At 42.9% G+C, this 26578-nt stretch overlaps 1 protein-coding gene across 1 annotated transcript; it reads right to left on the bottom strand.

Annotated features, from left to right (window-relative positions):
- Positions 1-730: 730 nt before the first annotated feature.
- On the bottom strand, positions 731-26510 carry LOC121440229 (sterol-4-alpha-carboxylate 3-dehydrogenase, decarboxylating). Its single transcript, XM_041640967.1, has 9 exons — positions 26371-26510; positions 23809-23852; positions 22042-22143; positions 17509-17667; positions 12686-12832; positions 8452-8580; positions 6814-6956; positions 2644-2746; positions 731-1797 (listed from the first exon to the last, which is right to left on the bottom strand). Exons 3-9 carry the CDS (start codon positions 22096-22098, stop codon positions 1465-1467), a joined length of 1071 nt encoding a protein of 356 aa, XP_041496901.1. The 5' UTR covers positions 22099-22143; positions 23809-23852; positions 26371-26510; the 3' UTR covers positions 731-1464.
- Between the last annotated feature and the right edge of the window lie 68 nt (positions 26511-26578).

Below are 26578 nucleotides of genomic sequence, written 5' to 3'. Positions count from 1 at the left end.
TCATGAGCAAACCTGGCATCTTATTCACATTTATATCTGAATGCCTTGGCAGCTCAGCATGGTCTCTTCCCAGGCAGAGCTAATAAGCCAGCAACACAAACTGTATGGCCTTTATACCTTTATTATAGTTTCTCCCAATTGCCTTCCTACCCTTAGACAGTGATGAAGAAGAACGTAGAATTCTTCAAGAGCCAGGTGGTGGTAGCGCACGCCTTTAATTCCAGCACTCAGGAGGCAGAGGCAGGTGAGTTCGAGGCCAACCTCGTCTATAGAGTTGAGTTCTAGGACAGGCTCCAAAGCTACACAGAGAACCTGTCTTGAAAAAACAAAAACCAAACAAACAAAAGTTCTTCAGGAACACACTTTAATGAGTTCAGAGAACAAAACCACACTGTATTAGATGGGCTGTACTCTTTGGAAGATGAACGGCCTGGTATGTTCTGTGAGGTGAGCTACAACCGTGTCTGCAGGCCATTCTGCAAAATCTCATGAAGGAGTTTCTTGTAGTGATATTTCATTTGTATTTTAATAAATAAAGCTTGTCAAAGAAAGGCCAGAAAAACAAAACAGCCAGCTACTGGCTCTTACCTCTACCTCAGTCTGAAATGGCGATCCTGCCTCCAGGAATCTCAGAATGAGACTGTGTCTGAGAGCTGCCTCCTCCCCTCTTATAATCCTCTCTAGGGCTGGGATTAAGGGCATGCACCACTAGTGCCCGGTTTCTATGGCAAACTAGTGTGACTACTGGGATTAAAGGTGTGTGTCACCACTGCCTGGTCTGTAAGGCTGACCAGTGCGGCTGTTTCACTCTTCAGGCAAGCTTTATTTATTAAAATACAAATGAACTATCAGTACAGTTTCTACTCAAACATCCTGGAGATGAAGAAGGCCACTCTCTCCAGCTTATTACCAACCATGTTTTTAGGAGCTGACCAACTAACATAGCACACAATGTACACATCGCACTGACAACTAAAGACTGCCAACAGTTTCTGTGGATAGAGAGATGTTTTATGGTAAAACAAGGCAGGCAGACACTGCACTCATTTTTGAAAGAAACCCTGACATCATGCAAGACAGCAGGGAACCAGGAATGTATTTATTCTTAGGGATTGGTAGCTGGGGTTACAGTCATCAACACTTCTAACTATTCTACTAGGAACATATGAAATGTATGTCTAAGTCTTACTCTGTGTCAACAATTCTGGTTTTGCTTCAGTTTTTAAGACCTCGATCAAAGTCTTGTGGTTTTCACTTTATGTTGGTATACTCAGGGGGAGGGAGAGAGAAAGACCAAAACAGTAGATTATGCATCTGCCTGCTTTAGGAAGTCCAATGCTACCCTGGAAGAGACATCTGCTCTTGTCACCAGCAAGGGGCACATAGCTCAGAAGAAACTCAATTAAGGATATTGGCTCATCAGAACAGAGAGGAAAAAATTATTGGGGAGGGCTCTGGGGCACATCATTTGTTCTTCCGCAGGTGGTGGAAACTCTGCACAGTCCTTTCCACGGCGTCATCCATGGTGACCAGTGGCCGGTATCCAATGAGCTTTTTGGCTTTCTCACAACTGTAGTAGTGGAATGTGCCAGCCAATGCCACCCGCATTGGTGTAAAAGTCGGCTTGATTTGGATGAGAGGACTGACCACCAGCACCAGCAGAGATAGCAGGAAAGCAAGGTAGTAGGCCACCCAGTAGGGGATGTGGTACTTGGGGGCCTCATAATTGAGGCCTGTCAGAATGCGGGACAGGAACGTCCAGAAAGGAATTGGTTCATCGTTGGTAATGTGAAATGCCTGGTAAAGGAACACGAAATTAGAGAACCCTGCACAGCTGTTGGGGTGAGCAGGCCACACATGGGTCTCTAAGCTCAACTAGCTGCTGGCTCCACTTGCAACTGTTACTGTGGGAAAGCAGAGGCACACTGTCCTGCCTGTCCTGTCTCTCTGGCAAGGCACCATGTGCGTTATCAGGTCTTACATGCCTAGCTGCAATGTATCACAGTCTGTCTCAGACTCTCAGAATGGGCCGTGTAGAAGGGCAGAGATTGAAGGTGTTAACAAAATCCACAAAGTGGATCCTAAAAGTGAAGTTTAGCTTGCACTCAGGAAGTTACAATTGGTAATTATTGCCATGGTAAAACTCAGTTTTACATCTGCATGTAACAAATGGCCAATATTCAATCTTTCAGACATATTGTTTGTTCTAAACCATGTTATAAGTGGGAAAATAGAAAATGTTCACAGGGGAGAAAAGAGCACTCAGAGATAAGAGTGAAAAACAAGGAAGATAGTGAGCCTGAGAAATAACAGGCAAGGTGGGGTAACAGAGTAGGTCCTCTCAACTCTGATGACTTCTGAATGACTATATGCAGATCACTTGCTAGGAGTGCAGGAGTGTCAGGTCTGAACAAAATTAGTCATGTGTGGGTGGTGAGGGAGGATAGAAATCTGAAATCTGAAATCTGAGAAGAAAAGTGACAAGTATCTGCCTAACACAGATGTGACCAGGCTTCGAGTGAACATGGGACTCTAGAGAACAAAGCCTTTAAGTTCTGGATTTTGGCTGTCCAAAGTAATGATGCTTCACTGATGTAGAACTTCCCAGTGGGTCCTAAGGTGCTGGGAGAAGCAAGTCCTTACCTTCCCACCCAGAGCTACATCTTGGGAGAGGTGCTCGGCTGCCAAGATATGTCCATGAACCACATTCTCCACGAAGGTGAAGTCCACCAGGTTCTCCCCATTTCTGGAGGTAGATAAAAAATATTTCAGCTGTGCCCCACAAAGACATTTGAGAGACTAACCCACTTCTTTCTTATCAGTGCCTGTCTCTGGCACACTTGTGTGATTGCAACAGGTAATGAAATATGACTATGCAGAATGACCAGGACCTTTGGGGCAGTGAGATATTGAAGGATCAACCAATGAATGGGAGACTGTGGTGTCTTGCATGCCCCGGCATGACCAGTACTAGTGTGTCTTCTTGACCTTTGATTTGAGGTACAGACCTTGAATACTTTCCAAGGATACACCAGGCCAATGGTCTTCCAGTTTTCTCTCACTGCCTCTGTAATCCCTCAAAGCCTTAGATCAGAACATCAGTGAGATTTAATAAGTACAGGAAAACAACACACGGGGATAAAGAAGAAAAAAGAAATGTAAAAGGCACCAGGTGCAGTGAGGGGTTCATGCCTTGAATCCCAGTACTTTGGAGAAATCGCCCTTCACAATAGCCACAAATAACAAAATATCTTGGGGTAACACTAACCAAAGAAGTCAAAGACCTATTCAACAAGAACTTTAAGTCTTTGAAGAAAGAAATTGAAGAAGATACCAGAAAATGGAAAGATCTCCCATGTTCTTGGATAGGTAGGATCAACATAATAAAAATGGCAATCCTACCAAAAGCAATCCCCATCAAAATCCCAACACAATTCTTCACAGACCTTGAGAGGACAATAATCAACTTCATATGGAAAAACAAAAAACCCAGGCTATCCAAAACAATCCTGTAAATAAAGGAACTTCCAGAGTCATCACCATCCCTGACTTCAAACTCTACTACAGAGCTACAGTAAAGAAAACAGCTTGGTCTTGGAATAAAAACAGAGTGGTTGACCAATGGAATCTAATTGAAGACCCAGATATTAATCCACACACCTATGAACACCTGATTTTTGACAAAGGAGCTAAAATAATGGAAAAAAGAAAGCATCTTCAGCAAATGGTGCTGGCATAACTGGATGTCAACACGTGAATAAAATTAGATCCATATCTATCACCATGCACAAAACTATAGTCCAAATGGATTAAAGACCTCAATATGATTCCGACCACACTGAACCTGATAGAAGAGAAAGTGGGAAGTAGCCTTCAGTGCATGGGCACAGGAGACCACTTCCTAAATATAACCCCAGTAGCACAGACACTGAGAGCAAAAATAAATAAATGGAACCTCCTGAAACCGAGAAGCTTCTGTAAAGCAAAGACACATTCAATAAAACAAAAGGCAGCCTACTGAATGGGAAAAGATCTTCACCAACCCCACATCAGACAAAGGACTGATCTCCAAAATATATAAAGAACTTAAGAAATTAGATATCAAACTACCAAATAATCCAATTAAAAAATAGGGTATAGAACTAAACAGAGAATTATCAACAGAAGAATCTTAAATGGCTAAAAGATACTTCAGGAAATGTTCACCATCCTTAGGCATCAGGGAAATGCAAATCAAAACAATGCTGAGATTCCTTTTTGCACCTGTCAGAATGGCTAAGATCAAAACCACCAATGATAGCCTATACTGGAGAGGATGTGGAGCAAGGGGAACACTCCTCCACTGCTGGTGGGAATGCAAACTTGTATAACCACTTTGGAAATCAGTGTGGCGGTTTCTCAGGAAATTGGGAATCAACCTACCACTCTTGAGCATATACTCAGAAGATGTTCAATTATTCTACAAAGACATTTGTTTAACTATGTTCATAGCAGCATTATTTGTAATAGCCAGAACCTGGAAACAACCTAGATGCCCCTCAACCAAATAATAGATAAAGAAAATGTAGCACATTTACACATTAGAGTACTACTCAGCGGTAAAAAAAAATATAAAAAAAAAAAAACAAACCAATGACATCTTGAATTTTGCATGCAAATGGATTGAACTAGAAAACACTATCCTGAGTGAGGTAATCCAGACCCAAAAAGATGAATATGGTATGTACTCACTCATAAGTGGATACTAGCTATAAATAAAGGATATAGAGCCTATAGTTCATGATCCTAGTGAAGCTATGTAACAAGGTGAACCCCAAGAAAAACATATAGATCCACCTGCAAAGTCGAAATAGACAAGATCGCCTAACAAAATTGGGAGTATGGAAACAAGGGGAGAAGAGAGGAAGGAAGGGGAAGAGGAGGAGAGAAAGGAATGGAGGAGGAGAACTTGAGGGAACAGGATGGTTGAGATGGAGGAAGGACAGAGAAGAGAGCAAGGAAAGAGATAGCTTGATTTAGGCATCCAGTATGTGGTTAGCAAGACACTTGGTTCTAGAGAAATTCCCAGGAATCCACAAGGGTGACCCCAGCTAAGACCCTAAATAATAGAGGAAAGGGTGCCTGATCTTGACTTGTCCTGTAGTCAAACTGATGAATATCTTAAATATCACCATAGAATCTTCATCCAGCAACTGACGGAGACAGAGGCAGAGACCCACACTGGAGCACTAGACTGAGCTCCCAAAGTCCAGTTGAAGAGTGGAAGGAATGAGAATATGAGCAAGGAAGTCAAGACCATGATGGGTTCACCCACTGAAACAGTCTAGCTGAGCTAATGGGAGCTCATCAACTCCAGCTGGATTGGGAAGGAACCAGCATAGGACCAAACTCGTCCCTCTGAATGCGGTTGACAGTTGCATGGCTGCGGCAGACTGAGGGCCACTGGCAGTGGCACCAGGATTTGTCCTTACTGCTTGTACTGGCCTTTTGGGAACCCATTCTTTTTGGATGGATACCTTGCTCAGTCTAGATATAGTAGGGAGGGCCTTGGACCTTTCCCAAAGCAATATGCCTTACTCTCTCTGAGGAGTGGATGGGGGTGGCTTGGGAAGGAGGTAAGTGGAGGGAATGGGAGGAGGGAAGGGAGTGGGAACTTGGATTGGTATATAATGTAAAAAGTTTGTTTTCTTTTTATAAATAAATAAATAAATATTTCAATCTAGGAAAAAAAAGAACTGTTTCTGAATGTTTGTGTTCCTCAATATTCTTGTTAGAGCCCTGCTCTCATGAATGGAATCAATGCCCTTATAAAAGAGGCTTGAGAGAGCCTATTTGTCCCTTGGGTCACATAAAGATACACAGCAGGTAAGAGGATTAGATGCTTAGCAGACACCAATTTTGCTGATAGCTGATCTTGGACTCCTCTGTTGTGGAACATTTGTTTATGCTATGGAACATTTGTTTAATGATGCAAAGATGTGTTGCATTCTTTTATGCTGCATTTGTTTAACTCTGTGAAGCTATGATTATTTGCCTGTCTAAAACACAGGAACTGAACGGCCAAGAACAAGACAGCATGAAGGATAAGTGGGGCTGGTAGATAGAGAGAATAAACAGAAGGAGAAAAAGGGAGATCTAGGAGCCAGAGAAGGAGAGGAGGACACCACGGACCAACCATCCAGCTACACAGTCAGCCATGGAGTAAGAGTGAAAGTAGGATATTGAGAAGAAAAAGAAAAAGCCCACTGGGCGATGGTGGCGCACGCCTTTAATCCCAGCACTCGGGAGGCAGAGGCAGGTGGATCTCTGTGAGTTTGAGGCCAGCCTGGTCTACAGAGTGAGTTCTAGGACAGGCACCAAAAAAAGCTACAGAGAAATCCTGTCTCGGAAAAAAAAGAAAGAAAGAAAGAAAGAAAGAAAGAAAGAAAGAAAGAAAGAAAGAAAGAAAAAGAAAAAGCCCAGAGGCAAAGGTAGATGGGATACTTAGTTAAGAAAAGCTAGCTAGAAACAAGTTAAGCTAAGGCCGGGCATTCATAGTCTCTGGCGTGATTTTTTGGGAGATGGGTGATGGGCCCATCAAAGAACAAAGAACAAAGAGTAAAAATCAACCAACAATACTTTTCAGTCTCCAGATCTGTGAGCTGTGAGTTACTTGTTTGTGAAGTTATTTAAACTATAGCTTTTTGTTACTGAAGCCTGAACAGACTCCGACTATTACACGATGCTTCTTGGCACTCTCAATTATTATCTGCGTGTGCTGCACGTGTGCTCACAATCTGAAGGGAACAGAATGACCAATAGAAGCTGCCTTACCCAATCATGAACTTCATTTTGCCCTTTCTAGCCGCATCAATTAGGATGGGGACTAATTGGGGGTCCCTTGGGCCAAAAATGCCGTGAGGACGAATGGCTGTGGTTAAGAAATTCTTCTCAGGGTCGTTGGCATCCAGTACTGCCTGAAAGAAATCAAGAGAGAAAGGGGCACTGTAAGACTTCTCCTGGCTAAGATGGTACCTTACTGTATGTGGAGACAGATGAATGACATACTCAGTGTATGTGCAGGCCATTGGGTAGTTGTCTGTCTTGGCACAACATCTCACATTATAATTCTGAGAAATCAACAGTGAAGGAGAAAACTGGCTAATACCTGCTAGGATGAAATCAGAAAGCTCAGGTCAGGGTTCAATGGCCAAACACACATGTAGCCAGAAGGTGTATCTTGGCTTCAATTTATGGAAAAGGCCTGAGAGTTTTAGTTAATGAGGTAGACTTGAGCCTCCAGCAAGGCTACTACCAAACCAAAAGAGCTCCTGAATTCAGTGGCGTGTACAAGGCTTCAAACATACTCTTCACCATGCAATGAACAGTCCGCTCAACAACAGACAGATAGCTCGGGAGTTAGCTTGGCCAACAGAGCACAAGGACACATACATATAAAGATTATAGTCCTAGCCACTTTAAGCTAGTTTTCAATCGAGTATATGGCAATCACAGCTTCCTGACCCCACTCCCCTCAAATGCTGCTAAGTGTCTGTGATGCTGAGGGGAATGGCCAAGCCTTCAAACGGCCTCTGACATGGTTATCTCTATGTTTGAAAAGTTGCTAGACAAATCCCAAAGAAGACTTATTATGAAGAGTGTTTCGGGTGATGTTGATCTTGAAAACAAGGTAAGTTACTGCTGGAGTCTCCTTCAGTTTTTCTGACTTCTAGTTGAGTTCACGCCAGTGACATATTAATGGCTTGAGCCCAGGCTTCCATCTGGAGATCATGAGCCAACTGAGCTGTGGGCTGGAAGCCTAGCACCTTAGGTGACAGTGTACAGGGCCTCTGAGCTAACTAGTATTGTCTGGAAGCCCATGGTAGGCTTTGGTCTCCCGTAAGCCTAGCTCCATAGAACAGGAGGGCATAGCCTGGGCATAGGACTTCTTAACTAGGTGAGAACAGGCTCTGTTGTGGCCTCCATGTGACTGTGTCCTGTTCTGAGATGGAAGTGAGCTTCAGTTTCCAAGTACTGGCCTGGAGAGCAAGCTTCAGTGTGTAATGTGCTGGAAAGGCCTAGGAAACAAGTCCATAGCTGCCCAAGTAACTGTAAGGGCCCAGGGCTGTCCCAGCCTGTAGTACAGGGTTTCCAGTGTTCAGGTGACCTCAGTGCTCAGCCCACAATTACACCCTCTTTAATCAGTGTATTTTCCTGTCATCTGGTAAAAGTGCCTGTCGTATTAGATATTTTTGGAGGTTAAAGGAAGTAGTCCCCAGAAAATATTGAGAATAGTATTTGGCCACAGTATATCATTCTGTCCTTTTGAATTTAATTCTGCAAATGAATTTACATTTCATGTTGGGTACTTGGGTCTCAAAATACTAACTTTTCCATATTCACAGACATTTTTTTCTTATGAATGGAGACACTTGAGGTATCTGTTCATTTAATTGGCTTTGAAGTACATACTTTCTCCTGCAAGATCTTGGTCTCTGTGTAGTAGTCAATGGGCTTCATGGCATAAGGGAGGTCCTCAGTTCCATTTTTTATGTCCGTACCCTCAAAGACGACACTAGCACTGCTGGTTAAAATCAATTTCTGGCAGAGAAACATTTAAAGGAAAACAAAAGTCAGGAAGTTTTGCTATTCCAATTGCCTAAGTGTCATATATGAGCGAGCCCCATCCACAAGGCACTTCAAAGTTACTTGCTGGAGTATATTTTCTTTTTAAGTCTTCTAAGAAAACCTTTGTAGCCATAGGGACTTTAGACACATTATGGTATTACAATTTAAAATAATGGATCTCATTTTTTCCCATCCTATCATATCTAAGGGAGAAAACAAAACTAACACTATTCATGATAGATCTCTATGGGAGGGCGCCTCCATGGAGGGAAGGATGGACTACCAACCAGTAGGGAAATTTCTGCCTGCAAAATTCCACTGGATACTCTGATACCAATCTTGCCATATAAATAAAAGCATATGCATATGCACATAACTTAAGGCATGCTTTGCTAGTAGAGACAAGCACCTAGCATGTGTAAGGTTCAATTCACAGCAGCAGTATAAAAGGCAGGCAGGCAGGCAGGCAGGCAGGCAGGCTGGCTATATCTTTTGCAGGTCCCCAGATTGCATCATTCTGGTTAAGAGCAGTTCATCTGATACTGACATCATTGGTTCTGTTAGTTATATTTTTTACTGCTTTTATTCTATATCATTCTATAAATCCTAGCTACAGTGGTAAACAAACACCAATTTATGTTTTAAAAAAACAAGACAACAAACTAATCTCATTGGTCCAGTGTTTCTCAACCTTCCTAATGCTGTAACCCTTTAATATACAGTTCCTCATGTGGTGACCACAACCATAAAATTATTTCATTGCTACTTCATAACTTTAATTTTGCTACTATTACTAATTGTAACGTAAACATGATATACAGGATATCTAATATGTTATATATGTCCTATATTAGATATCCTGTATATCGCATTTCTACATCTTTCAGTTATTTGATTCCCAAAGGGGTTGTGGCTCACGTGTTGAGAACTACTGCCATAGTAGATGATAGAAATAAAAAGATATAATACATATCAAGTTGAGACAGGACCAAACCTCTCCCCGCTGTATTGAGGCTGAGCAAGGTATCCCTCCATAGTTGACTCCCTATGGGAAGCCTTACCCTTTCTGAGGAGTGGATGGGTGATTGGGTGGGGAGGGATGGTGAGGGAGGGAGAACTGTTGTTGGATGTAAAACGAAGAAAAAAACTTTTAAATAAAGAATATACAATGCCTACATGGAGTGGGTAAGCCTACAGAAAATATTAAGGGTTCAGCAAACTAGCTGAATTCAAAATCAATATAAGGAAATTAGAAGCTGGAGAGATGGCTTAGTGGTTAAGAGTGTTTAGTGCTCTTGAAGAAAACCCGAGGTGGGTTCTCAGCACCTATATTATATGACTCACAACCACCTGTAACTACAGTTCCAAGGGGATTTGATGCCTTTGGTGTGGCCTCTGAAAGTTCTGTACACACACACACACACACACACACTCACATTCTCTCTCTCTCTCTCTCTCACACACACACACACAAATAAATACCAAACAAAACCCCCTAAAACCACTATAAATCTATCTATTTCTATACCTATCTATGAAAATTTGCTGTATTCCTAAACATTAACAGTAACTGAAAATGTAGTATAAGTTGGTGATTAACAAATGATGGGGTTCACAGGAGTAAGTATAATAAAAGATATATAAAACCTCTGTGAAGTACAGTACAATTATCACTGAGTGGCATTACAGATGGGGGATGTTTCATCATAAATAGGAACAGTCAATGTTAGAAAGACATCAGATCTTTTTTAAATTACCCAGAACATAAATGCAACTGCAGTAACAATCCCAGGCAGCTTCATCAAGTAACTTGACAAGCTGATTCTACAGTGGAGGGGAAAACTTGAACAAAAGGCTCAGAGTAGCTAAGGGATCTTCGAAGAAGCTGGTCAGATACTGATATGTATGCTAAGGTAGAGCTTATACCCATGAGATCAGAGAGGTCAGTGCAGTAGACAGAAAACCTGGGAACAAATTCAGGCAAAACAGGATGCTCAAAGGATGATGCAGGCAGGATATATGTGCACAAAGTTTGGATTAAGCCATCAGCATGCTGAATTATTTGAAAAAAAAAATTGATCTTGATCCTGTTGCATATATCATAGATTCCTGGTTAATTAGATTTAAATATGCAAAGTAACACTTTAAATATTTGAGATAAAATGCATTAAAGACTTTGGTTTTGGTGTTGGAAAATCAGTTTCTCTTCGGCCTTACACACTAAGCTATCTACCCTCTTAGAGGACAAACAAGATATATATATATATTTCTCAAAATGCATAAAGTTTCAGAAAGACATGTTCAGCATGACATGATATTAGTGCTCCAAAGTTCTACAACATGCTGTTAGTGCATGGAACTAATAGGAATAACAAGTGCAGGTTTAGAACCACTGTCCCACATGGGTGAAGAAGGGGCAGTGGCAATGAGGAAGGGGCATAGGTGGCTTCAGTCATGCTAGTAGTAAGCACTACATCCACTGTATTGTTCTGTGCCTTCCATTTCACAGCAGCGGGGGCTTCACAGAACTCCAGCTACATACACATCCTGGAGTGGAGAGTCTGGAACGTGGCAGCAGAGGGCCTGCTTTGAATCCCACCTCTTTTATTTACTACCGGAGACTTTGCTTAGCCCCTGGCTACCTAAGGAAAAGAAAAGTAGGTGACAAACACAGTAGGGCAAAGTTCCTGTCAAGTACAAAGCATACCTGAGTATGACAGTTGGTTCTGATGGGTTTGGAATCACCCAGAAAGTACACAGCTGGGCATGCCTGAGGGGTTTAGCTTATGGAAGGAAATCCACCCTGAATGGGATCATGGGCTGAGGTCCTGAACAGGAAGTTAATTGAATACTGTCATTCATTTCTCTCTACTTCCTGCTTACAGATGTAATATGATTACCCAATGGGAATTTTAACTGATGGGAATACAGAAGAGCTCCCTCCTCACCTACTCATATTGGACCCATTGATTACTGGGAACTGGCCAAAGGTCCCGAGGAAGATAACTGGAAGAAGAGCCCCTACTCTCTGTACCCTTTTCTCAGTTTCACAGATCTCTAAGTGTTGTAAGCTGATACACGGCTAAAATTTGTATGCTTTTCGGCCTAAGTCAGCATAGGTTGCTATCATGTAAAAGCAGTAGTGCCCCCCCTTTTAAATGAAAGCAGTTTGATAAACAATGTGAGGAATTGTTTAAAGGATTCAGCACAAAATTAACTTCTGATCCAGGAATCCCACCTCTGGGTAGCTACCCAAAAGAATCAAAAGTGAGGACTGAGGCAGGCATTTGTAGTCTCTGTTCACGGAAGTATAATTCATAGCAGCCCAAAGGCAAAAGCAACACAAACGTCTACTGATGGCTATTTATTCTCTTTCATGTGCATGGAAGTGTGTGTATGTACGGAGGTCAGAGGTCTATGGTGGAGGTCTTCCTCAGTCTCTCCATCCATAAATGGGGAGTATTAGTCTTGAAAAATGAAGGAAATTCTGACGAACTACAATGTAGATAAACCTTATAGACATTGTGGTAAGTACAAGAAGCATACCACGAAAGGATAAAACCTGTTTGAATGCACTTGATAGTAAGAGACAGAAGTGGAGAATAGTGGCTGCCAGGAGCCAGGGAGGGGCAGAAGACTGCAGAACTTCTGTCTACTGCATGGATAGAGAAGACAGTGATAACAGATAATGAAGTGAATATAGCTAACATCACCGAATGCATACTTGCAAAAGGGTTACAGTGGTTACAAAGTATATTGAAAACATTATGTACACGTTGTTTCAACAGAGAAAACAAGCAACATCAAAATTTCATATCTCTTGAAGCAAAAATGAATAAGCCTTAGCCTATCTGAACACTCAGATGGTCTATCTGTATTGGAAGAGTATAACCTCAACTGGTTGGCCCTCTGTGACATCAACTGGTGCCCAGGGCTTAATTTTTAGTATCTTCTTAACATGAAAGAGGCAACCCTGGATAAGCCCAGGAAGAGGGTTAAAGGGAACAACTCCACCTCCCCTCCCTCTGAGAAAGCAAGCCCATGCTCCAGATACTAGTTACCGCAGCATTTCCCTTACCTGAACCCCAGCCTCTTTGCAGGTTTCAATGACATTCTTGGTGCCAATGAAATTCACTCTATAAAAGAGTTCCTTGTTGTTACCGGATGGTGGGGGTGACGCACAGTGGAAAACTGTGCTTACACCTTTCAGAGCTGGGTACAGGTCCTGGAAAAGCACACAAGACAAAAGAATCATTCCAGCTTAGGGCAGGTCAACAGCCTTCTCACGTTCTCGGTCATCTGTGGCCTGTAGGCCTTTTGGATTTTTATAATTCTGTAAGCAACACAGAAACATATGCTTTGTAAAAGACTCAAACTACACAGGAGTATGTGGGATAAAACCATGTTTTCTTTGAATTGCCCCTTTAATTACCTTGTCCAGAATAAAAAGGGAGTATGAGAAGTCAGACACCGCAGTGACTGGAAGAGGCATACAGTGACTCAGTTTCACTTACTAGAAGGAACCTTGTAAGACAAACAGGCGGCTGCAGATCTGGGCGTAAACACACTAAATAAACCAGGAAGGCCTTTTCATATTGTGAAGTAAAGAGGCTCTCCAAGCCTGCTGGAGGCTTCAAAGACTTAAGAACCAGCACACAGAGACTCCTACTGGCCAATGAGGAGGCTATTTGCTCAGCAGTTAGAATAAGAGTGGTTAGTGAAAGTGGAGAATAGAGAATAATTGATTAATTCGAGCAAAAAAGATCTGAGGGGCTAAATGAACAGAATGACAAAATGCCACCATTGTGCCAAATCTCCAAATTCATGGTTATCACCAGAAGAAAGAAAAATCACTAGATGCCATAAAATCCTTTGTCACTATACACAAACATAACAGTTCTGGGAAACCATTTGAGAGTAAGGAGTCACCTTCTAGGCCCAAATAACTATCAAATGATGAACAGTAGGCACACTCCAACACATAGGATATTCTTTTCAAAATTAAATTTTATATTGTTGTGTGTGTGCGCGCGCATACATGTGTGGATACCAGAAGACAATGTAGGATATCTCCCCCCTCCCTTTTTGAGACAGGGTCTCACTATGTAATCAGTCTGGCTGGCCTGGAACTTACTATGTAGATCAGGCTGCCCTCAAACTCACGAGATTCGTCTGTCTCCAGTTCTCACATTTTAAAAGACACCTTGTAGTTTCAGTAGGCTGACAAGCCAACAAGCTCCTGAAATTTACCCATCTCCACTTCTCTAATACTTGGCTCATAGGCTTGCATGACCATGCATAGCTTGGGATTGTTTGTGTGCTCGGGAGATTTGAACTCTTGCTTTAATAGCAAGTGCTTTTACTCACTAAGCTATCTCCTTATCTCCTAGCTACTCTTAAGTTTGTTACTCCATATTTAAGCCTTCCTAACCATTATGACAATATCCTTTATACGTGTTTTTATTTGGGGGTTTAGAGTCCAAATGTGGACCACTCATATGTGAACCTTGAGTTCTTTTCATTTCTGTTAATCTGGAGCAATCCCCTGAGTTTTGCTTTCCTGTAATATTTCACAGGACCAGGGAGGTTAATTTATTGACTTTTGCTCTATTTGCATTTGTTTGTTCATTCACGATTATATTCACTTAATAGTTTTGGCCATTTCCAGATTCCCTTTATGGTTTTGTCTAACTTGTGCAAGTGGCTAACAGAATTCAGGTAAGCACATTTACTGACTTGCTATACAGGAAGTACAAAGGGTACCGGTAAAGAGATGCACAGGATGAGGTGTAAATGAGTGGTATGGGGCTTCCCCACCCACCTGTGCACTAGCCTCCAGTCTCACGACATAAGCAAAACTGAAGCATAGAAATAAGGAAAGTGAAACGGAAGCCTGGCAAGGTCTGGCAGGTCAGATTCTTCTTGGCTGCTCTGTGTAGCATTCCTTCCTCCTAGATATGGAGATGGATCCCTTCTGACACTGGGTGGGGAAAAGCACATAAGACTCATCTTTAGGAAGATGAATTGTAGTTCCTATAGCCTGCATTAGAGAAGGAACTGTGAACTAGGAAATGTGGATGAATATTTATATCTCTGCTATATCTATTCTTTCTCTCTTCTCTCTCATGTGTGTGTATACATGCATAGGGGTTTGTAGCCATGATGCACCAGGATGGGGGGACCTGAACCACACCAAGTCTTTAGTTCTATAGAAATAAATGAAATTGGATGTGGTGCCTCATATGTGCAATCCCAGCATTTGGGAGCTGGAAGCAGAAGGATTGTTGTGAATAGGAAGCCAGTATGCTCAACATAGTAATAAGTTCCAAGCCAGCCTAAACTACAAAGCAAGACCCTGTCTCAAAATACACATCCTATCAAAGTCTAAATTTTATAGCAATAGACATAATCAATGTAAAACTATTAAGGTATTTATTGGTTTTGTACTCAGTCTTTGAAATTCAACTTGTATTTTAAAGTGTCTTTCAGTGCAGACTTGTCTTAACTGAAGTGCTAGATGGGCATATGTGCCCAGTGCCTGCCTCACTGGACAGTGTACCAGTTCACAGGAAACAGCAGGTGGCAGAGACATGCTGATGCCCTGAAGATGCAATTAGCAACATCCAGACTCTAGGAAATGCTGTTCGATGATGAACAAGCTAAGCACCACTAAGTCAACACACATACTACAGCATCTTGGGAACTTAGAAATCAAATAGTCTCAACTGTGTTTAACTCTCTATTTGAAAAAACAAATATGGATGCCTTATGAAGTAGTTAATGAATGACTGACATTAAGGAGCATTATTATTATTATTAATGGTGTCTCTGAGATTGACAATTATGTAATGCTTTCCATAAAAATGAGTTTTATGTTTTAGAGATAAAAACTGAAATGTTTACACATGGACTGATAGATATGTTGGAGATTGGCTTCAAAGTAACTGTGGATAGGGAGATGGACACACCGAGAAGATGGCAGCAAACTGCTTGATGTGCAAGTATAAGGGTCTGAGTTGGAGCCCTAGGATCCATGTTAAAAAAAAAACAATAACACAACAACAAACCAAACCAACTAAAACCAAAACCAAACATCTGGTTGCTTGGAAGGCAGAACCAGGACCTAAATAGAGTGCATTGAAAGGGGGTCCTGCGGCTGGCAGCACTGGGAGGCTGAGGCAAAAGGATTATTTTTAAATGTTCCCCTGTCATGTTCTTACCTGCATCATGTCCACCTTTCTTTCCTTAGCTCAGAATTCAGAACCCACTGTTGGAGCTTTGCCTTACTCCTCTGACCCTTTATCCCATTTGTCTGACAAATGCCTGCTCTGGTCCAGTGCACCTTGTCCCCAGTCCCTGCCTGCACCGGAGATGCTGAGTGTGACTAGAGAATCAGATACAGGTGTGGGCAGACTTTTAGAGTGCTGGGGCTACAACCTGAAGGAGAATTTGCTCAGACAAAAGGACAATATCCTTCAAACTCTTGGTGAAGAAACCCTAAGAACAAAGCAGGTTTCTCTAAGAGGCTGGGGTTCTAATCAGGACACTGTGTCCGTTCTCCCCAAGGTTCCTGCCTGTCCCACTAACTTCACACTTCCCCCCACAACCACATAAACTTCTTCTTTGAATTCAATCTCAGTTGTTTTCGCCTTCTTGCCCTGTGCACAGCCCCTCTCTCGCCCACTGGGGACTGTCTCTTTGGAGAACCCTGGATGACATGTGACTTGAAGAGAATGGTGCAGGACAACAAAGGGGCTATGGAGCCAAAGCTGGTGAGGAAACAGTAAAGACAGTGACAGTAGAAATGGCCACAGTTGCTCCTGCTGCAGTGGTAGAGAGCAGGACCAGGAAGAGGTAAAACAGTGCCCAACATGCCGTGTCTGCCATGGAGAGAATGTACTTATTGGGGAGGACAGGTCTGGGCTAGGGAATTACAATGGGAGTAGAGGAGTAGAGCATTAACTGCAAAGGAGAAGAGACAAAACCAGCAAGGCTATCTTCTTAAGCATCCAATTCAACAAGAGTACCAGAAATGCTGATGCGGCCATCATCAGCAAGGAGCTGAAACCATTGTGGAAGTCACTTGTGAAGGAGAAGAAATGATTATGGATGGTTGCCATAAACAGACCCAACAGCTTTGCTGAGCAACTTTGCTGATGTAGGAGGGTCATCTGTCTATATGTTACTTTCATTGGTTAATAAAGAGACTTGGCCTTTTAATAGGGCAGAAAATTAGGTGGGTGGAGTAGACAGAACAGAATGCTGGGAAGAAGGCAATGAGGCAGACGCCTCAGGCAGATGCTATAGCTCTCCTCTCTAAGATGGACACAGGTTAAGATCCTTCCCGGTAAGCCACCACCTCGTGGTACTACACAGATTATTAGAAATGGGTTAATCAAGATGTGAGAATTAGCCAGTAAGAGGTTAGAGCTAATGGGCCAAGCAGTGTTTAAAAGAATACAGTTTCCGTGTAATTATTTGGGTAAAGCTAGCCAGTGGCCAAGAACTGGGAGGCAGGAAGCAGCCTGCAGCTCTTACTACACTGCAAAACCTACAAATATTCAAAAAATCTTGCTACCTATGAACTTTGCAGAACAGAGAAAATGGAACAACTGAAGTGAATGAGCAGGGCTGGGATGAGAGTGGGAAGTGAACAGGTACAAGATTTCCTTTGGAAGTGAACATGTTCTGGAAGTCAATAATGGCGAATGACTGCTGAAAAAAAAATATATATATATATATATATATATGTGTGTGTGTGTGTGTGTGTGTGTGTGTGTGTGTGTGTGTGTGTGTGTATGTATGTATATATTCAAACTATAGTTTTCTTGGCCTTTGAGCACCTGGTTTTGCCTTTGGGGGGTCCTACAGGAGATTAGTGAAGCAGAGTAGGTCCCTTACCTGTTGGCTGCAGAGATCACCTATAAAGAACTGCACCTGGGGGTTATCAAACCCTTGGCGGATATCGAATACATTGACAGCATAGCCTCGTGCCAGCAACTGCTCCACCATGTGCTGCCCCAGGAACCCAGAGCCTCCAATCACCGTGCACTTCTTGGCCTGGGGAAAGAGGGAATGGCAAGAGGACCAGAAGTGTGAAGACTAACATGATAAAGGTCAGACTTACGTACCAGGAGCCATTGCAATGGCATATACATCTGTCTGTCTGAAACTGCCTGAGCTCAGGGAAAAGCTTAGTATAGCTGTGTTTGATCAACAGTGTCACCTGTTCTCTTGGGTTTAACAAGAAGGAGAGAGAAAACAAATGACTCTAGGCTAGACTGGTAGATTTGATGACATAATCCCCACCTTATATTTAGTGGAAGGGAATTAAAAGTCCTATGATCACACCAGACAATCTAAACAAGCAAAAAGCCAAAGGCTGTGCCTTCTTGTTCCTGATTGGTAATCCCTTGCCAGAAAAAAAAAAATCTAGCTATTTCAGAGTTTCTAATGAAAGCATCCGTTTCCAAACTCAAAGGACAGTGATTTTCTCTGCCTCCATGCCCATAAGGAGGGTGGATCTTGTGGCTCTGGGATGACCACTTAACCCCTTCTGGCCTCAGCCCATGTATTAAGTGCTACGCTACTAGGATCTCCATGTAGAACCAGGGAGCCATTTATCACTCAGACCCAGGGCTTTGCTGTGCCTTCTCGGAACTCAGAGGAATGGATGACTCAGCATTGGGATGTGGTATTTAGATTCCAGCTTCCCCAGTGCATCCAATTTCTTAGCTAAATTCAGACTCTGGGAAGTGGGGTAATGGAAGGATAGTATACTACCTGTAGGTGTATAAGTATTAGAACTTTAGGATGTCAATGCAAATGTTCGCTGGCATCTGCTCAATAATCTGGAGACCTTATCAGTAACCTTTTCTCACTGCTGTAAGAAAATATCTATCAGATGCAGCTTAAGGAAAGAAGGATTTATTTTGGCTCATGGTTTAAAGGATACAGGCCATCATGGTGATAAGACATGATAGCAGGAGAGGCAGGTGGCCATACTGCATTTCTGGTCAGAAGAGAGGAAGGTACAGACACACACACACACACACACACACACACACACACACACACACACACTGGCGCTTGGCTGACTTTTTCCTATCACCTTTTCACTGAGTCTGGGATTCTAGCACATGGGATGCTTCAGCAACATTTAGGGCAGGTCTTCCCTCATCAGTTACACATATCTGGAAACAACCTCACAGACATCCTCAGAGGCTTGTCTTCTAGGCATCTACAAATTTAGTTCTCTTAACAATGAAGATTACCCACCACACTACCACTGTCCCTAAGCTGTACCTGGGCTTCCCTAAGATGACAGACCCAATTTTCTTAGCTTGTATGGAATCAGTCAGTGTTGGCTATGTGAATAGTCAAGATCAAAAAGAACTCTGTTACTTATTATAAAATAAAGCAACCAACCTCCCCTCTTTTAAATAATCTTAAAATGATTTATCTTTATTTTACATGTATAGGTATGTATTTATCTTTATTTTACATGTATACTTGCATGTATGCTTGTGCATCGTATGCAAGCAGTGCCTGTGAAGGCCACAAGAGGGCGTCAAATCCTCTGAACTGGAGTTACAGGTGGTTGTCAGCCAATATATGGATGCTGGGAAATGAACCTGGATCTGGAAGAACATCAGTTGCTCTTAACCTTCCCTCTTGTACCTTAAACATTGACATAAAAAAGCTATGTGACATACTCAGGACTTGTCAGGGCCAGGTACCATCTGCAGATTTCTCTCTCTTACTGTGGATGTCCATTCTAACATGGCTCTCATATCTGTAGACATGCTCAGCCTCCTCACTGCCCATCAACTGCCTCTCTGGCAATCTTTCCCTTCCATCTCTTTCTACCTCAGTTTCACAGGCATATTATATGCACTTAGAACCACTCTGATTTTTATGGCCAGTCCTCAGAGCTCCTGCTGATGCTCTCTAGCACCTCTAGGTTCAGAGATCACATAAGGCTCAGAGTCCAACTGTTTTACAAAAAGTCAAGGGACTGGTGAGATGGCTTAGTGGTTAAGAGGGCTTGCTATGCAAAGATACGGTAAGTTCACATCCCCAGCACCAATGTGAAGTCAGGCATGGCTGTACATGCCTGCAACCCCAGATTTAAGGGACAGGTGGATTCGGAGAACTTGCTGACCAGTCATATTAGGCAAAACAACAACCTTCTAGTTTACAGAGTACAGTAGTTTGAGTAAGAATTAAGAATGTCCCGCATAATCTTGGCATTTGAATATCTTGTTCCCAGTTGGTGATGCTGTATGGATAGACTTATGAAATATGGCCTTTCTGAAAATATGTCATGAGGGGTGGGCTTTAAAGTTTCAGTCTCCTGTCATTCCCAGAACTCTCTCTTGGCTTCATGCTTACAGTTCAAAATGTGAGTGTTCAGTTTGCTGCTCCAGCCACCACGTCTGCCTACTGCCATGGTGGTGATAGACCCTTCTCTCTCTGGAATCATACACCCAAATAAACCCTTTATTCGATGAGTTGCCTATGTCATGGCATTTTATCTCAGCAATAGAAAAATAATTATTATGGCAATAGACTGTCTAAAAGAAATAGGCGGAGAGCAATAAAGATACCCCGTGTCAGCAGGGCAGTGGTGGTGCATGCCTTTAATCCCAGCACTAGGGAGGCAGAGGCAGGCGGATCTCTGTGTGATGTGTGATTCCCCTCTGTATGCTGTGAATACCATTGGTTAATAAAGAAACTGGCTTGGCCTGATAGGGTAGAACAGAGTTAGGCAGGGAAAATTAAACTGAGTGCTAGGAGAGGGAAGGCAGAGTCAAGGGAGAAGCCATGGAGCCGCCACTAGAGACAGACACTCTGGAACTTTGCTGGAAGGCCACGACCTTGTGTGATGCACAGATTAATGGAAATGAGTTAAATTAAGATGTAAAAGCTAGCCAATAAGAAGTTAAAGCTAGCTGGGCAGTGGTGGTGCACTTTAATCCTAGTACTCGGGAAGCAGAGGCAGGTGGATCTCTGTGAGTTCGAGGCCAACCTAGTCTACAGAGTGAGTTCCAGGACAGGCTCTAAAGCTAAAGAGAAACCCTGTCTCGGAAAAAAAAAAAAGAAGTTAAAGCTAATAGGCCAAGCAGTGATTTAATACAGTTTCTGTGTGATTTTTTTCAGGAGTCTGGGTGGCCAGGAAACAAACAAGCTACTTCCTTACAACATCTGTGCATGAACCACACAAGTATAGGCATATATATATATATATATATATATATATATATATAATATACACACACACACTCTCTCTTTTAACAAACCCTTATAATTTTGTATTTGTTTACATATTTAAGCATTTATTTATTTGTTGAAACAGGGTCTCTCTAAGTATCCCTGGCTGTCCTGGAATTCCTTATGTAGACCAGGCTGGCCTTGAACCTATAGAGATTTATCTGCTTCTGCCTCCCAATCCTGGGATTAAAGGTATATGTCATCATACCTAGCTCTCATTTCTGATTTTAAATGTGATTAATCAGTAAATCTATTCATGAACAGGATGACATGGATTCCCTCCTTATACTGATATATTACACTGATATTATTCCTGGGACAACTGAGCCAACAGCTAGTCAATAGATTTTTATAGTGATGGAAATCAAACTTGCCTCTGTTCAGAGATGTCAAACATGCAAAGGTAAATGTCTTTAATCCTATGTCTAAGGCTATGTGAGGAGGCCATGTGAAATAATCAATAACTTTTTGTGACCATAGCAGACGAAAAAAAGAGAATAAATACTGATAAAAATGAACTTTCAGATGGGATACAAGTACTGAGAATGGACCAAATGGATAAATAAGCCTCTTGGAGATGATAGTGTTAGGAATAGGAGAGGAATGGACTTGGGTGGGTGTATAGCTCAGTGATGGAGCATATCTGTTAGGCTATGTTTCATTTCTAGCACCACAAAATAATTTAATTCAACTGTAATATAATCTCAAGAGCATGGCTGGGACCCCTGGGTTTTCTCCAATATTTTTGGTTTTACTTTTTCTTCAACAGGATAATGTATGTTTTTTTCATAGCAGTCCTACCTAGAATAAACATATAAGACAAAAGTATTCTTCCTTAGTAGCTTATATTTAGACATTTATTTCTTTGAAAGTCACTCCATGGAAAAAAAGAGCTCATTCCAAAGCATTAAAGAAGGTTCAAGAACCAGGTGGTGGTTGCACACACCTTTAGTCCCAGCACTTGGGAGGCAGAGGCAGATGGATCTCTGGGAGTTCAAGGTCAGTCTGGTCTAAATGAAGGAAAGAAAAAAAAAGAAAAGAAAAGAAGGAAAGAAGTGTGATGTATCAGGAGTGAAGTACATCACTATAAGCTTGAAGACCTGGCCTATGTAAAGAATCACCACCACAGCCTGGCCTCCCCTACTTTTTTAAAGTACTTACTTTGGAAATGTCTTTTGTTGAATGTGTCTCTTTTGATTCACCAACTGCTTGTTCCATTATGGCTCAAACTATAGTCTTGTTTGCAAAAATCAACTCTTCTTCCTAAAGACATAATTAGAGAAAGACATTAATAGTAAGTGAAGCAAAGCATCTCCAGCTATTATCACGAGTGTTCATAAATAGCTGAGCCATAGCTATACCCACTGGCCAAAGTACCCTGTGCTAGAGTCTGCTCTCTCGGGGTATGGTAGGCCCTGAAATTTACAGAGCACTGAATTAAAGGCAGGACAGGAAAGCAGATAAATATGACTCCTTCACTACTCAAACCAAAAATCTTTGGGCTGTGGTTGGAGAATGGTGGTGACCAAGCATTTTACAATGGTAGACAAGAGTAACCAAATACGATCGATGCTACCAAACAGAAAAGTGCGGCCCAGGTGAAGGCCTCATCATATACTCCCCTCTTCTTTCACCCACAATATCAACTTGCAAACACAAGGTATTTGCTGATGCAATATGTGTAAATGGCAAAATGTACCAGAAATAATAGTCTATCTATGAAAGAAGATGCAGAGAATGCCAATGGGGAAAGAAATGTCAGGCAGTCAGCACTGACTGGGTCTTGAGATGGCTCCAATCCAATTTCCACACTTTCAAATGGTGGGTGCCATCATATTTCCCTAGAGGACTTGATTTTAGGACTGTACTGATTTTGTGGGCATATCAAAGACCCAAATATCCTTGAAATGGCTTATTACAACCCTCAATGTTTGATGGGTCATTTACAGAGAGGTTTTACAAACTCATAATGGAAGTTATTAGTTGTCATTATTAATTTTGTCAAACTGACAGGATTTAGAACCCTCTCTAGGAAGACTCTTGGCCTGCCTGTGAGGACATTTCCAGAGAAGCTGAGCTGAGGTGCAAAGACCTACACTTGAGTGTGGGTGGCACTATCCGTGGACTGGGATCCTGGACTAAATAAAAATGTGAAAGCAACGGAGATGTGGCTCAGTGGTCAAGAGTACCAGCTGCTCTTGTGGAAGAACTGTGCTTGGTACCCAGCAACCACATGGTGGCTTACAACTGTCCTAGAGCGTTGGGATCTGACACCCTATTCTGTCCTCTGTTAGCACTAGGTATACATGTGGTGCACACATACACACAGTGCTTATACACGTAAAATAAAATTTAAAAATCTTAATTCTTTTTAATTTAAAAAAGTAAGAAAGAGAGTTGAGCATCAGCATCTGTTCTCTGCTTCCTGACCGCAGATGCAACATGACCTGCTACCTTACACTCCTGACATCATGACTGCCTCACCATGAGGGACTGTATTCTCATACCATACTAAACCTCTGCCTTCCATAGGTTGCTTTTCCCCAGGTATTTCCTCACAGCAACAAGAAAAGTAACTAATGCATCAGTTCAGTATATTTCAGAACTTGCCTTCTCCTGGGTCTCTGTGCATACATCTAATGACGATGGATAGCCAACCTGTAGCTCTGTGCTTACCCCATCCCTCTCTTTATTGCACACTTATCGGGACCTGACATCTACGCACCTCAAACAGACATGGCTCACATGGCTCTACATAAGTAAGACAGAAGCTGCTTGAGTTGCAAGACCAGGGCACAAATCGATCAGTGGAGTTAGTGGGCACCCAAGCCTCATCATCACTCCCGTCAGGCTTAGCACCCTGTACAGGACCAGGTCTGATGATGCAATGGGAAGACAAGGACTCCCGCAATGCTAACACTTACTCACCCAATGGATACGTTATCTCGAGAAAATACTGCAAAGCAGAGGTCCTGTAAAAAAAAAAAATTAGAAGAAGAAGTAAGGCCTCTTCCTACAGAATTCAAAGACATGGCACAGGGTGAAAGTGCTTAGGAGGGCATTTGTTTCCAGAGGTCTCAGGTGAGCCATCCAGCTGGACTCTGTCTTTTCACAGGCCACATGTCCCTCACTTCCTCATGTTGCTTGATTACTTTTCGGTCACAGAAAGCACCCAGCTTTAAATTTGCAACAGGCCACCCAGCAGTCCCTCACCACATCCAAGCCGAGCTTCTATTGTTCCTTTCCTATCTCCTTTCTGGGTCAAGGTGAGTTCTCCCTTATTCTTCAAGGCCAGTCTCAACTGCTCCCTGTGAGCCCTGCTTCTACTTCCTCACCATCTGTTCTCAATGCTCTCCTCCTGGGTTCAAGCACCATCTGGTAAATTACCTGTTGCTGTTGTTTTCGGGGCTGCATCTGGGAAAGAGTCATCTTTCCTGCCTACCTCAGATTGCTATGGGGCTCAAAGGAGCCCATAAGACCGAGTGTCACAAATTTTCAAACACCAGCCACTGTTAGGTAGAAACCAGTGAAAACACAGTTCATGCCTTCAAAGAAATCATCAACTTGTGTGGAAAACAAAAAGCTTCAAAGAATGACAAAGCTGTGTTTGGGTCCTAAGGAGGACAAGCGGACAGAACCAACGTAGGCTGCTTGGTCACATGAAGTAACCTGACAGAAGAAACAAGAGACTGTTCACCTTTTAGCAGTCAGGAAGCAAGAGACTTCCAGGCCATGACCCTAATGCCCTAACAGTTTCCCAGCATATCCCATTTTGTATAGGTTCCACTACCTTCCAATAGCACCATGGGTGGGGACCAAGTCCTCAATACAGGGACTTCTAAGGAATATTTAAGAATCACTTTTTGCAAAGAGGGGCATGAAGTCAAGAAGGTCAGCAGGGGTAAAACTGCAGGAGGCTTCGGTGGGCTTTATTCTTTAAACTGAAGTTTATAAGCAGGGGACTGATCTGACCAGAGCTGGTCACAGCAAATTAACCTGGTGGAGCATGTGTGTATGTTGGTAGAGGGGTATATAGGTAAATTATGGGAAATTAAGAAACTACTTACCAACTTGCTGATAGACTAAGTTTCACTGAATACCTAACACATATTCCTCCCTGCTCCAGATACTAGAGTGTCAGCAGTGAACAAAAATGTTCAATTTACAGTGGCTTATGAGGTGACAAGTGCTACCATAAAAATAGAGCAAGATGGGGGGCTCGTATACAAAATGAGTAAGTCGCTTACTTTAATGAGAAGGCGATAAGGGCTGAAGAACTGGAGTGGGGAGGAGAGATGCAGGGCCAGGTGAAGCGAAAGTTCAGGGTGGGAGGTGCATGGCTCTGGAAGGAGTAGACAGTGATATGATCGAAATATATTGCCAAGCTGGGCACAAAGGAGCACACCTTTAATCCCAGCACTCAGGAGGCAGAGGCAGGTGGATCTCCGTGAGTTTGGCCAGCCTGGTCCACAGAGCGAGTTCCACGACAGCCTGAGCTACATATACACATATGTGACAAAAATTCTCAAAGAATTACTTAAATATCCTATGTTTTAAAAAGTTCATGACACTGCGTATGGTCAATGCAGGAGAGTGTATCGGCCACAAAACCAGCACTGGGTATGACGGGAGGAGTTGCATGCCAGGCTTCGCATGCTTTGGTGAGAACTCCAGTTCGTACTGCTCAGGAAGGGCTAAGGTTACGGGAAGGACAGACCTGAGAGAACCCAGGGGCTGGACATGGGGGATTGCTGCTGGAGGGAACAGAGGAGGCAAATATGACACGAAATTTCTGAATCTGGATCATGGCACCAAGGATACAGGGCAAAGGGCCTACATTACTACTACAGAGAAAGTCTCTGACCTTTCTCAGTTTGAGAGACCAATGTCATGTTCTCAATGTCCCTAAACATTCTATGCCTTGAGGGGAAGCAGCTGTGCCAGCTGAGGCACACTGCTGTAGCCAACACTGGATCTCCATTAGTCCTGGCATAGTTCCAGGGAACTCCACCCCCTTGCACACATTCCTCTTTATTCCCTACGCACGCCAACATTTCCAAAATTCCTGTAACTTTGCTTTCAAGAGAGTCGCATTCAGCAATGCTCCTTCCCATGTGGCTTGAATGTCTGCACAGCTATCGGGGCACATTTTGATAACTTTTCTAGAGCCACAAAGTCCCCAGATCATCATCCTGAGAGCTAAAGTGGTTTTTGTAGAGGTAAATTCACAGAGCCTCGCCCAGATTCAGTTTCTGAGCCCCAGCCCCGTGCACCGCTGACACAACGCTCGGCATGCCCACTCCCCTTTCTAGGCCTCAGCTGTCCCATTCAGTCACCCCTCCAACGCGTTATTCCAAATCTTTCCTGGCCCCTCTGATGCTGAATCCCCAACTCAGGTTTTAGAACGTCCCACCCATCCTCCCGCAGCACTCCCGCCCAGCTCTGTCGCCCACACGCAGTGGCCTCCAAGGACAAGGCCACAACTCTTACCCGGTTTAAACACTCTTGCGGTCGACTTCAGCTTGCTAGCAATCTGCAACCAGCGGACTTCAACCCAATACCAGTCACCCTTTTCTAGGGAGAGGTATGAGCCCAGGATCAGCCGAGCTTCCCTCACCATGTCGATTGGCTGCGTCCGGCTCTGGCGCAGCCAATTGACGCTCGCAGCGTGATTTTGCCCAATGAGACCAGTCCTTGT

The sequence above is a fragment of the Microtus oregoni genome, unplaced genomic scaffold (assembly GCF_018167655.1).
Source record: "Microtus oregoni isolate MIOR12 unplaced genomic scaffold, Mior012 000067F_000, whole genome shotgun sequence".
Taxonomy (NCBI): domain Eukaryota; kingdom Metazoa; phylum Chordata; class Mammalia; order Rodentia; family Cricetidae; genus Microtus; species Microtus oregoni.
This window is presented reverse-complemented; position numbering and strand designations above follow the sequence as displayed.

What these genes read in the sequence shown, in the direction of transcription:
- LOC121440229 (XM_041640967.1), bottom strand. Translation starts at nt 22,098, where the DNA reads ATGGAACAAGCAGTTGGTGAATCAAAAGAGACACATTCAACAAAAGAC. An exon ending in CAACAAAAGACATTTCCAAA is followed by an intron (nt 17,668 to 22,041) that starts GTAAGTACTTTA and finishes CTCTTTCCCCAG; the next exon opens with GCCAAGAAGTGCACGGTGAT. An exon ending in GTGATCTCTGCAGCCAACAG is followed by an intron (nt 12,833 to 17,508) that starts GTAAGGGACCTA and finishes GTGCTTTTCCAG; the next exon opens with GACCTGTACCCAGCTCTGAA.